Genomic DNA, 14381 nt, shown 5'->3' on the forward strand with positions numbered 1-14381 from the left:
CTGGACATTCATACCCGGATCTCACAGCTAGCTATCTGCGGCCTGCTAACCGTTAGCTGTCTTACCGGCTGCTATCTGAATAGACAATCGGACAATTTATTTATTTTTATTATTATTATGTTTTCTTCTTGGGCCTCTATAACTATATCTATTGTTTTCATTTTTGTTGTTGTTGTGTGATTTGGATTAATCCCCTCTACCACACGGAACCCCACTAATCTACTGACGGAACGCAAGAGGTGGCTAATAACAGACCTCCATCCTATGCTAGCTTGCTACCGATGGCCTGGCTAGCTGTCTAAATCACCAACCAACCTCTCCACTCACTGGACCCTTTTGATCACTCGACTAAGCATGCCTCTCCTTAATGTCAATATGTCTTGTCCATTGCTGTTCTGGTTAGTGTTTATTGGCTTATTTCACTGTAGAGCCTCTAGTCCTGCTCACTATACCTTATCCAACCTATTAGTTCCACCACCCACACATGCAATGACATCTCCTTGTTTCAATGATGTTTCTAGAGACAATATCTCTCTCTTCATCACTCAATACATAGGTTTACCTCCACTGTATTCACATCCTACCATACATTTGTCTGTACATTATACCTTGATGCTATTTTATCGTCCCCAGAAACCTCCTTTTACTCTATGTTCCAGACGTTCTAGACGACCAATTCTCATAGCTTTTAGCCGTACCCTTATTCTACTCCTCCTATGTTCCTCTGGTGATGTAGAGGTGAATCCAGGCCCTGCAGTGCTTAGCTCCACTCCTATTCCCCAGGCGCTCTCTTTTGACGACTTCTGTAACCGTAATAGCCTTGGTTTCATGCATGTTAACATTAGAAGCCTCCTCCCTAAGTTTGTTCTATTCACTGCTTTAGCACACTCTGCCAACCCGGATGTTCTAGCTGTGTCTGAATCCTGGCTTAGGAAGACCACCAAAAATTCAGAAATGTTAGTTCCAAACTACAACATTTTCAGACAAGATATAACTGCCAAAGGGGGCGGTGCTGCAATCTACTGCAAAGATAGCCTGCAGAGTTCTGTCCTACTATCCAGGTCTGTACCCAAACAATTTGAACTTCTACTTTTAAAAATCCACCTCTCTAAAAACAAGTCTCTCACCGTTGCCGCCTGCTATAGACCACCCTCTGCCCCCAGCTGTGCTCTGGACACCATATGTGAACTGATTGCCCCCCATCTATCTTCAGAGTTTGTGCTGCTAGGCGACCTAAACTGGAACATGCTTAACACCCCAGCCATCCTACAATCTAAACTTGATGCCCTCAATCTCACACAAATTATCAATGAACCAACCAGGTACCTCCCCAAAGCCTTAAACACGGGCACCCTCATAGATATCATCCTAACCAACTTCCCCTCTAAATACACCTCTGCTGTCTTCAACCAAGATCTCAGCGATCACTGCCTCATTGCCTGCATCCGTAATGGGTCAGCGGTCAAACGACCTCCACTCATCACTGTAAAACGCTCCCTGAAACACTTCTGCGAGCAGGCCTTTCTAATCGACCTGGCCGGGGTATCCTGGAAGGATATTGATCTCATCCCGTCAGTAGAGGATGCCTGGATATTTTTTTTAAATGCCTTCCTAACCATCTTAAATAAACATGCCCCATTCAAGAAATTTAGAACCAGGAACAGATATAGCCCTTGGTTCTCCCCAGACCTGACTGCCCCTAACCAACACAAAAACATCCTATGGCGTTCTGCATTAGCATCGAACAGCCCCCGTGATATGCAGCTGTTCAGGGAAGCTAGAAACCATTATAGTCAGGCAGTTAGAAAAGCCAAGGCTAGCTTTTTCAAGCAGAAATTTGCTTCCTGCAACACTAACTCAAAAAAGTTCTGGGACACTGTAAAGACCATGGAGAATAAGAACACCTCCTCCCAGCTGCCCACTGCACTGAAGATAGGAAACACTGTCACCACTGATAAATCCACCATAATTGAGAATTTCAATAAGCATTTTTCTACGGCTGGCCATGCTTTCCACCTGGCTACTCCTACCCCGGACAACAGCACTGCACCCCCAACAGCAACTCGCCCAAGCCTTCCCCATTTCTTCTTCTCCCAAATCCATTCAGCTGATGTTCTGAAAGAGCTGCAAAATCTGGACCCCTACAAATCAGCCGGGCTAGACAATCTGGACCCTTTCTTTCTAAAATTACTTTGCCACCATGGCCTTTTTTGCCTTTACCTCCCTTCTCACCTCATTTGCTCACATTGTATTTAGACTAGTTTATACTGTATTATTGACTGTATGTTTGTTTTACTCCATGTGTAACTCTGTGTCGTTGTATCTGTCGAACTGCTTTGCTTTATCTTGGCCAGGTCGCAATTGTAAATGAGAACTTGTTCTCAACTTGCCTACCTGGTTAAATAAAGGTGAAATAAATAAATAAATAAATAAATAAACACACACAGTAGGCCTATACAGTGTTCCATAAGTCCATACACACACAGCAGGCATATACAGTGGACCAGAAGTCCATACACAGACAGTAGGCCTATACAGTGGACCATAAGTCCATACACACACAGTAGGCCTATACAGTGTTCCATAAGTCCATACACAGACACACAGTAGGCCTATACAGTGGACCAGAAGTCCATACACAGACAGTAGGCCTATACAGTGTTCCATAAGTCCATACACAGACAGTAGGCATATACAGTGGGCAAGAAGTCCATAAGTACCAACTTATAGACAGCTGACGAAAAGTGCAACTGATTTAGCTTTTGGGAAAAATACATCCATTGATTTCTGTCATTGCGTCCCGTCTTCACCCAGAAGACAGCATCAAACCATGCTGCTTGCCCAAGAATCCTCTACTGTCTAGGAAACCCAGGGTCAGAGCACACTAAGATGCAGAGCGAGACAAATAGAGAGTGAGAGAGAGAGAGAGAGAGAGAGAGAGAGAGAGAGAGAGAGAGAGAGAGAGAGATCCCAGGACAGCAACACAATTAGACCCAACCAAATCATGAGAAAAACTAAAAAGATAATTACTTGACAGATTGGAAAGAATTAATAAAAAAACAGAGCAAACTAGAATGCTATTTGGCCCTAAACAGAGAGTACACAGCGGCAGAATACCTGACCACTGTGACTGACACAAACTTAAGGAAAGCTTTGACTATGTACAGACTCAGTGAGCATTGCCTTGCTATTGAGAAAGGCCGCCGTAGGCAGACATGGCTCTCAAGAGAAGACAGGCTATTGCACACTGCCTCAAAATGAGGTGGAAACTGAACTGCACTTCCTAACCTCCTGCCCAATGTATGACCACATTAGAGACACATATTTCCCTCAGATTACACAGATCAACAAAGAATTCGAAAACAAACCCAATTTTGATCAACTCCCATATCTACTGGGTGAAATTCCACAGTGTGCCATCACAGCAGCAAGATGTGTGACCTGTTGCCACGAGAAAAGGGCAACCAGTGAAGAACAAACACCATTGTAAATGCAACCCATATTTATGCTTATTTATTTTCCCTTGTGTACTTTAACCATTTGTACATTGTTACAGCACTGTATATATACATTATATGTTATTTGTAATGTCTTTATTCTTTTTAAACTTCTGTATGTGTAATATTTACTGTTAATTTTTATTGCTCATTTAACTTTTGTATATTATCTACCTCACTTGCATTGGCAATGTTAACACATGCTTCCCATGTCAATAAAGCCCCTTGAATTGAGAGAGAGAGAGAGAGAGAGAGAGAGAGAGAGAGAGAGAGAGAGAGAGTGAGACAGAGAGAGAGAGTGAGACCGATAGAAGACAGAGAGAGAGAGAGATAGAGAACAGAGAGAGATAGACAGATAGAGGTCAGAGAGAGAGAGAGAGAGAGACAGAGAGAAATAAGACAGGTAGAGGACAGAGAGAGACAGACAGATAGAAGACAGAGAGAGAGACTGATAGAAGACAGAGAGAGAGAGACAGATAGAGGACAAAGAGAGAGAGACAGATAGAGGACAGAGAGAGAGACAGACAGACAGAGGACGGAGAGAGAGACAGATAGACAGACAGACAGACAGACAGACAGACAGACAGACAGACAGACAGACAGACAGACAGACAGACAGACAGACAGACAGACAGACAGACAGACAGACAGATAGATAGAGGACAGAGAGAGAGAGACAGATAGAGGACATAGAGAGAGAGACAGATAGAGGACAGAGAGAGAGAGCTAGAGAAAGAGAGTGTGCGAGAGAGAGAAAATAAATATTCTTGTCCTTTAAAACCAAGTGACAGTCTCAAGGAATGTAGCCTTGTGAGCCGATAACGTATGACTTCAGCACCGGTGAGGATGACATGACATGTTTGCATATCCCCTCCTTCAAAACGTTGTGGCTGTCAGGCGTCATCTAATTTCTTAGTCTACCTCCCAAATTGCACCCTATTCCCTACCTAGTGCACTACCTTTGACCAGACCGCTATGAGCCCCTGATCAAAAGTACTGTACTGCATAGGAAAAGGGTGCCATTTGGGACCCTTTTCCTGCCCGTCGTCAGCCGCACTCAAGTACATACAGCGGACAACTGCATCTTAATTTATGAGTCTTAAATGTCAATCCAATCCACACTGTCGCCATGTTTTAGAGGGGAAATCTAATTAAAACAGCAAATGGAAAGGGGGGGGGGGGGGGTCAGTGTAACGCACAGCTTAATGTGAATGAGTCCACGTTGCCTTTATTCCAACGAGTTGGATGTTCTGGACAGAGTGCAAAAACAATTCCATCACTGCTTTTGTCTTCTACAGACCAGTGAGGGAAAATGAGCTGTCAGGAGGATCTTAATGACAACAGGGGTTCGTCTGCTGGGGCACTGGTAGTATATGACGAGCTGTGCACCCTGAATGTATGTGTAACGGCTGTTGGAAGGAGAGGACCAAGGTGCAGCGTGGTACGTGTTCGTACTTTTATTAATGGAACTAAACACTGATTAACAAAAACAACAAAGAGAAGGAACGAAACCGAAACAGTTCTGTCTGGTGCAGACACAAAACACAAAACAACGACCCACAAAACACAGGTGGGAAAAGGCCTAAGAATACCTAAGTATGGTTCTCAATCAGAGACAACGATAGACAGCTGCCTCTGATTGAGAACCACACCCGGGCCAAACACACAGAATTAGAAAACATAGAACACAAAACATAGAATGCCCACCCCAACTCACGCCCTGACCAAACCAAAATAGAGACATAAAAAGGATCTCTAAGGTCAGGGCATGACAGTATGTACTTTTGACCCGGGGACTGGTAAAATGTAGCACGCTACATAGGGAATAGGGCACCATTTGTGATGCACTCATAGTCTCATTTTAATGAAGACACAGCGGTGAGTGTCCTACAAGTGTGTTTTTAAGTTGACAGAAAAGATTTGATGTCTCACATTGATATTGTGATCCTAACAACTGCGGTTGAGAGAGAAGGATTGGAAGGAGGATATCTTGATGGGTTTGCATGGCTTCAATGTAGAGTGTTTCCTTATGGAGCCTGGTATGTAATCAATTCAGGGTACCTTGTAAAAGATTGATATCAACAGAATGAACAGCCAAAATTAAGATGATTCCAGTGATTTTGATGGAGGTGGGGAATAACACTCTCCAAATACAACTAATCTCCGCTGCATACTAGCTAGTGCCACTGCACATGACACTAATTATTACAATTTGGACAGAAATAAGGCTAGTACTGCTCATGTCATTTATTTAATGATATCCCTCCAGTGGCAATACCCTCAAACTTTCTCTCCTACCAAAGGAAGTATTTTATCTGATCCAGCTCTTATGCTTGATCCTTCTGGTTGCTGATGAGAGCATAGTATAGAACCAGAGCTATCTGCTTTGAAACTCCAACAGCTTGACTCCACTCATTCCATTACTTTCATGAATTAAATATTTTTAGATTCTGTTTCATATAGTGATGATGCTCACCTCCAGTAATGTACAGTCTCTTATTCTAAGAAGGAGTCTATAGACTCCAACCTCTCCCACAAAATACCTGTGTCCCTCTCAGTCCTGCAGTACCATTGTTTGAGTCTCAGATGGCACACTACGGGCCCTGGTCAAAAGTAGGGAACTATGTAGGAAATAGGGTGCAACTTGGAATGGATATTTATGAAAAATCCACTACAGTGGTAATGTGGGTATCTTGGAGAGTAGAGACTGTAGACAACAACACATCCGCCCCACTGACCCTCAAAATGGGGGCCCCTCCGGGGTGTGTGCTTAGACCCCTCCTGCACTCCCCTCCTGTTCACCCACAACTGTGTGGCCACGCACGACTCCAACACCATTATTAAGTTTGCTGACGACACTACGGTGGTAGCCTGATCACCGACGATGATGAAACAGCCTATAGTGAGGAGGTCAGAGACCTGTCAATGGGGTGCCAGGACAACAACCTCTCCCTCAACGTGATCAAGACAAAGGAGCCGAGCACATTCCCATCCACATCAATGGGGCTGTAGTGAAGTGGGTCTAGAGCTTCAGGTTCCTCTGTGTCCACATCACTGAGGATCTATCACGGTCCACACATACCAACACAGTCATGAAGAGGGCACGACAACGCCTCTTCCCCCTCAGGAAGCTGAACAGACTTGGCATGGGCCCTCAGATCCTCAAAAGGTTCTACAGCTGCACCATTGAGAGCATCTTACCTAATGCATCACCACTTGGTTTGGCAACTGATTTGCATCTGACGTCAAGGCACTACAGAGGGTTGTGTGTACGGCCCAGTACATCACTGAGGCCAAACTACCATCCATCCAGGACCTTTATATTAGGCGGTGTCAGAGGAAAGCCCTAAAAATGGTCAAAGACTCCAGCCACCCAAGTCATAGACTGTTCTCTCTGTTACTGTAAGGCAAGCGGTACCGATGCATCAAGTCTGAAACCAGCAGGAGCCAGAACAGGTTCTACCCCAGAGTCATGACTGTTAAATAGTTAACCAAATAGCTATCCTTTTTCCACTAACTTTTTGGACTCATCACATACGCTGCTGCCACTGTTTTATTATCTATCCTGTTGCATCGTCACTTTAAACCAAGTTACATGTACATATCTACAGGCCTCCCAAGTGGCACAGTGGTCTGCTAGCTAGAGACTCTGTGTTCGAGGTCAGGCTCTGTCGCAGCCGGCCGCGACCGGGAGTCCCATGGGGAAGCGCACGATTGGCACAGGGTCGTCTGGGTTAGGGGAGGGTATGGCCAGCAGGGGTGTCCTTGTCACATCGTGCACTAGCGACTCCTGTGGCGGGCTAGGCGCAGTGCACACTGACACGGTCGCCAGGTGTGCGGTGTTTCCTCTGACACATTGGTGCAGCTGGCTTCTGGGTTCAGTGGGCATTGTGTCAAAAAGCAGTGCAGCTTGGTTCGGTTGTGTTTCGGAGGACGCACGGCCCCTGACCTTTGCCGCTCCCTAGTCCGTACGGGAGTTGAGGATGAGACAAGACTTTAACTACGAATTGGATACCACGAAACTAGGGAGAAAAAGAGGTACAATTTTTTAAATAAATATGTACGTATCTACCTCAATTACCTTATACCCTTGCCCATCGACTCAGTTCTGGTACCCCTTGTATATAGCCAAGTTATCGTTACTTGTGTATTCATTATTACCTTTATTATTACGTCTTATTTATTTTACATTATTCCTTTATTTTCCATCTCTCTGCATTGTTGGGAAGGGCCCATAAGTAAACATTTCACTGTTAGTCCACACCTGTTGTTTACCAAGCATGTGACAAATACAATTTGATTAGATTTGATAATAAGGTGAGTGGAAGTAGTGTGATCAGTAATAGTTTATCCCCACCCACACACAGACGTATTGACATAATAGGAAAGAGTAACCTAGGCCACAGGCATGTTTACGCAGTCTATTTATTTACAAACTGCTGCACATATGAACACTAATTATTCAGAAAATGGAAATGATCTACATGTGAAGGGAGTCTGCCATGTAGGGTAGAAGTAGGTTTTCATAGTAGCTACCCAGAACCCGTCTTTGATTTTAATTTACGATGGGAAAAACAGCTACTGTAAAATAAACAATGCATATTTTATTGGATTGAGACAAAAGTGTAAGTGGAAACAGAGGTTAAAGTCTCTCCTTGCTTTTGTACAACATATGACCTTTGACCTTCCTGGTTATGAAGGTTGTGTATGTTACAATGTCAACTGCCGACCCATCCGGCCTCTACTGTAAAGAGATTCAGGGAAGGAATTAAATTAGTGTCATTCAATAGCAAAGGTGACTGTAAACAAGGGTTAAACCCAATCTACCCAATTCAATTTTATTCAACAATCAATCCATAATTGTATGATCTGGCTGATATAGTATTCCTGAATTGCTTCAGTTGGTTTAGTGGCTGTTGCTTAAAATACACCATGAATTGTATTGTGGATTGCTGTTTCACCTGTGAAATGTTACAGGGCTCTCTATACTTCAGAAATATGGATTAAGGTTAAGGGTGAGGATAAAATGCAGACTGTCATCTCTAATTTGAGGGTATTTTCATCTGACTACATATTTGTTGGATGCATTTGCTGTTTGTTTATGTTGTGTTTTAGATTATTTTGTGCCCAACAGAAATGAATGGTAAATCATTTATTGTGTCATTTGGATTTTATAGTAAATAAGAATAGAATATGCTTCTTAACACTTCTACATTAATTTCGATGCTACCATGATTACAGATAATCCTGAATGAATTGTGAATAGTGATGGGTGAGAACATTACAGATGCACAAATATCATACCCCTAAGACATGCTAACTTCTCACTATTTCAATAACAGGGGAGGTTAGCATTTTGGGGGGAGGTATGATATTTGTGCATCTAACTTTTTTCACTCATCAATATTCATGATTCCTTCAGGATTATCTGTAATCATGGTAGTATCCCCATTCATGTAGAAGTGTTTAGAAACATATTGTATTCTTATATACAATAAAAGTAACTCCAAAATGATACAATATATTATTTACTATTCATTTGAATTGGTCACAAAATGATCTGAAACACAAACAAAACAAACAACAAATGCATCCAAGAAATGTGTAGTCAGAAGCTTGCTGTGGTCATAACATGCTAGGACTATGGGACCAAATTCTTAACTTTTTACTACTTTAATACACATACAGTATAAGTGAATTTGTCCCAATACTTTTGCTCCCCTAAAATAGGGGACATGTACAAAAACTGCTGTAATTTCTAAATGGTTCACCAGATATGAATGAAAACACCCTCAATTTAAAGCTGACAGTCTCAAATCCAAACTTTTCAAATCCAAACTTTTGGAGCATAGAGCCAAAAGAATAAAAAAATGCTTCACTGTCCCAATAATTAAGGAGGGAACTGTAAGTTAATTACTATGTCAGAAGTGTAAACTAAAATCACTTTTTGCAGAGTGCTAGCCCACAGGCTTCAGGAGATGATTGGTCAATTGCATTCATATTTCATCATGTCCTTTGCATCTTCTACTGCATTTGGTTTCCATTAACAAATGGATAGCAGAAAGGTACTAAAAAACGGCATGTATGTTACTATGGCATCTGAAGCTTCAATTGCACTGGATCCACTTTGTTGTCCCAAGAGTAGCCTAGGCTGCTACATGGTGAGAGCATGTTCACCACTGAAGCTGCGCTGTTGCTGTGCATGGGCTGAAAGGACATCCTTACCATGTTGCAACTACACATTGACCTACCGCTAGGAGGCGCATGGTACTTAGAAATAACGGCGCGGGCGGTACTGATCTAATTCCCTTGGGTTTCAGTACATCTAGCCTGCAGAGTGCACAGCGAAGGGAATTTGTTTTCTCGGTCCAATCAGTCTCCGCAGCATGCATGCATCAATGGAGCTTAATATTCAATCACTTTTTAACTACGGTCTTTATTACATCAAATAGGTGTAATGGGCGCATCCACTCAAACGTTTCGCATGATCCCCTCAAGCTTTGTGTGCATTCCTGTGTACCCTACTACCGTCGTGTAATTGTAACCCAATGACGGTGCGCAAATTGATAAAACAATAAGCTACGGTCTCAATTTTACCTTGATGGTTAATTTGGCGAATGCTAAACGGTGATGAAGATTTGGGAGATTTCTATCAGACTAGAATTGTGTACTACATTTTAATGTAATAACAAAAGCTTGTATATTTATTTAAAGGAAGGAAATTAAAACCATGTTAAGGCAAATGCTGCTTCTCAAATATCCATTTTCCGCTTATAATGCTTTTCGGTCAGAACTGCGTTGCCCCTTCCCAACCATTATGCCTTGTCCCATAAGTTGGCTAGCCGTTCACCTGCAAGGTGTATTTTGTTGTGTATTTTCGTATGCATGTGCGTCCTTGAGCATATTTGATCCAAAACAGATTCCCCGCACGTCAAACCACCCGTATCTTCTAAAACATTCATTAGCGCGCAGTCCCTGACCCAGACCCATAAAACAATAATCTTTGAATCCCCCCCCCCCCCCCCCCTCTCTCTCTCACGGCACCGCCCTCTCTTTTATGCGACCCCCATGCAAACCCATGTTGTACTGCGCTGGGCAGTGCAGCCAATATCCAAACACATATAGATGTACTTCCGAATACAGTCAGTTAGAAATCAGACAGGATGTGTACATCAGTAGCCTGTCCATGGATTCCTTTCTGATTTGTTCTGTCTCTTTTAGACTTTACCAATTTTGGAACTTAGTGCTCTTTGTGTGTTTTTTTGTTGATTGTTCGCGCGTCCTTTTGGGGTGTTGTTCTACGCTCTGCGCTCCCGTAGCCTACGTTGTGTGTTGGTTGAGTTTGGATACTATACACTTCTTGTCTCGCTCCCACTGGCCCAGATGACTGTGCGCCGTTCCAGCCGGAGACGTTGTTCTCCAGTCGGCTTCAGCAGGAAAACCTCCGGCTAAAGTTTGAATGTAACCGTGACTGGGAGGTCCGTGACAACACCGTGCCCTGGATTTGCAATTATCTATCGATTGCAACTAAAGAGCGGATATACAGTCTCCGCAAACAGGCTTCATCTGTTGGATTTATTCAACTACTGGATTTATTCAAAAATCATGAAGACCAGTCTTGTTGAGGGTAAGTACACAGGCAACATCCCATAAAGTTGATTATAGGTTGCATTGACTAGAATGATACAGGTACGTGATTGTAAATTAGGACACCAATAAAATCGAAATCGAGCACCGTCATTGCCCTCCGTATGCTACTACCTTGAGAAGGTAACTTGGAGGAGAGCGCGCGGAACCCCTAGAAATCAACGGAAAGGTTGTTTGGATGATTTGGACTAAGAGAAAACATGTCTCAATGGATTTCGACTTGGTGAACATAATGCAACTTGAATAAGTGCTTTGTGAAAGAAAAGTTATCATTATATTTGCGCTACTCTTACCTTCATAAAACAATATATTTATAAAATAGAATAATATATGTTAATCTAGCTCTGACAGTATTGGATCAATAACGTTGAATATGAACATTGAGGGGGGTAATTAGTAGGTCTATATCTCATGTTGGCTAGTCATCATTAATTGATTACCGTAAAACACATCCTCACACCATGAATGACTTTGATGTTTTCAATAATGATTATATAGATATGACATTCTACCACTAGACTATGGCCAAGGGACAGTTGCGTCAGTATATTTACACACAGTTTGGAATAACAACATGCCGGAGAGGATTTAGCAACCTCGCGCCTCGCCCGTATCTTCTATTTTTGCTGTTTGTGCCATGGCCATTAGGAGCTGCTCTTTGATGAAGTCTGCAGATGGTCTGCTTTAATGCTCATGACGGTCGGATTATATCGCTCTTTTCCAACTGCTTTACCCATAATTAATGGTTTAGTGGTGGCCTGGGCTATGTCTGTAACCAGTGCGACAACAGGGGGCACTAGGGTTTAGAGGGAAGGTGATTCTTAATGAATGTGGGTCGGGAGAGATCCAGATTTGTGTTGGTGATCATGTAGCAGTAAGATGAATCATGTAATGACTGGATGGTGTGTGTGTCGAAGGAGGGGGCATATCATAACTTCACACACACACACACACACACACACACACACACACACACACACACACACACACACACCACACACACACACACACACACACACACACACACACACACACTCACACACGCACGCACACACGCACACACGCACACACACACACACACACAGACATTCAAGCCCACTCTGCTTACGCAATATGTCGTGTACACTCCTATGGCCTCATGTTGTTCATTACTAAAAACAGAGGATTATAGGAGTAAAGCAGCAGATTACAGTAGAGGACAACAGTGTGTTTGTATTCCACAACTACAAATCAAACAGGCATTTGTTTGTTTATTCCGTTTGATATACCCACAGCTAATGCTAATTCATTTGTATCCCATCTCATTGGCATGGAACTTGGAATGCTCCCCAGTGTTCTATGAGCTAAGGTTCATTCATCATTCACTTTCTGTTGTGATCTAGTAGTAAGTGTAAAGAAATGCCAGACAATGTCTGCTGATATTTCAGTGGGGTTGTGCTGTTGTAATTTGTATACCTCAAAGGCCATTAGGCCTTCTTTGAATAGATTCATTAATAAGGCTGTCATGTCGTGTGTTTATGGAACTGCCACAGCTAAAGCAGGTTTAATGTATGCAATTTCTCATTCAGACAGCATATGATCAAATATCAGCCACCTCTCCTGGAATAACACCATTATGTGTATATACAGTACATTTCAATTCTGATCTCTGACATCGCTCTTTCTGATTTTTCTTCATTTTCTTCATTTTGTACTTTTTCTGGATTATCTGTGTATTTCTTTAGTCGTCCTTTCTAGGTATTATTGCAATGTTGGAGATAACAAAACAACAATTTCACTGCACCTTGATAACATTTTAAAATCTGTGTACGCGACTAAGAAACATTGATTTGAATTCATTTGAGCTGTTGCTCTGGGGATTCTTTCTTTAATTCCTGTCAAGAAAAGCCAATAGAAGACAAACAAATGGATAAAACCATTATATGGAGCTGAATGCTTTAGTTTCATGAGCTTTGAAACCAAACAATGATGGCTTTTTTCAATTAGTTTTTTTTTGGCAACACTGGGTTTTGGCAACACTGTGCAAGGAAAATATAAATTTTGCTGACTTTTTGCACTATCTTTGTAAATAGGTTGCTTGAAGTGACCAGTTATGAGGAAGCAGGATTAATTGTTTGGAATATTAGAGCTGAGAAAAAGATGGCACAGAAACATGAATAACACAGTTTGATTAGCATATAAGCTGCATTAGGTATGATCAAACATCACATAGGTATACATTCACAATGAGACATGGCAGCTGCTGTACTCTATACGGGATTTTGAAATAAATGTCAGTTTGTGTTTTGTATGGCCATGTTTGAGAGAGAGAGAGGAGAGAGAGGTTACAGCGATAGAGAGCCTGGACGGAAAGAAGGAGAGACAAGGGAAGCTGTGAGTGAGGTGTGTATGAGAGGTGTGTATGAGGGATGTGTATGAGAGGTGTGTATGAGAGGTGTGTATGAGAGGTGTGTATGAGAGGTGTGTGTATGAGAGGTGTGTATAAGAGGTGTGTATGAGAGGTGTGTATGAGAGGTGTGTATGAGGGGTGTGTATGAGAGGTGTGTATCAAATCAAATTTATTTATACAGCCCTTCGTACATCAGCTGATATCTCAAAGTGCTGTACAGAAACCCAGCCTAAAACCTCAAACAGCAAGCAATGCAGGTGTAGAAGCACGAGAGATGTGTATGAGAGTGTGTATGAGAAGTGTGTATGAGGGGGTGTATGAGGGGGTGTATGAGAGATGTGTATGAGAGGTGTGTGTATGAGAGGTGTGTGTATGAGAGGTGTGTATGAGAGGTGTGTATGAGAGGTGTGTATGAGAGGTGTGTATGAGAGGTGTGTATGAGGGGTGTGTATGAGGGGTGTGTATGAGAGGTGTGTATGAGAGGGGTGTATGAGAGGTGTGTATGAGAGGTGTGTATGAGAACGTGAGAGAGATTATTATTACCTAGCTCAAATTCTATGTGAGTGAATTCTCCTCAATGTTTTCCTATTAGAAGACAATACATTCTCCCAATGTGTTAGTCAAGCATCTTAAAGCTTTGGAGGGGGCATATTACGAACAATGTGGTTGAGAGACAGAGAGAGAGAGACATAGAGACAGAGAGAGAGACATAGAGAGAGAGATACAGAGAGAGAGAGAGAGAGATAGAGACAGAGAGAGAGAGACAGAGAGAGAGAGAGAGGGAGACAGAGTGAAAGAGAGAGAACAAGAGGGAGAGGGAAAGAAAGACAGAGAATGAGAGAGAGATA

At 42.5% G+C, this 14381-nt stretch overlaps 1 protein-coding gene across 1 annotated transcript in view; it reads left to right on the forward strand.

Annotated features, from left to right (window-relative positions):
• Nucleotides 1-10554: 10554 nt before the first annotated feature.
• The window catches only part of LOC109895166 (reticulon-4 receptor), a 69004-nt gene continuing 65177 nt past the window's right edge, over nt 10555-14381 (forward strand). Inside the window, exon 1 of the mRNA XM_020488827.2 lies at nt 10555-11124. Coding sequence (XP_020344416.1) covers nt 11103-11124 — 22 coding nt within the window. The 5' untranslated portion in view covers nt 10555-11102. The remainder of the gene's footprint in view (nt 11125-14381) is intronic.

The sequence above is a fragment of the Oncorhynchus kisutch genome, linkage group LG8, assembly GCF_002021735.2.
Source record: "Oncorhynchus kisutch isolate 150728-3 linkage group LG8, Okis_V2, whole genome shotgun sequence".
In the NCBI taxonomy this organism is placed as follows: domain Eukaryota; kingdom Metazoa; phylum Chordata; class Actinopteri; order Salmoniformes; family Salmonidae; genus Oncorhynchus; species Oncorhynchus kisutch.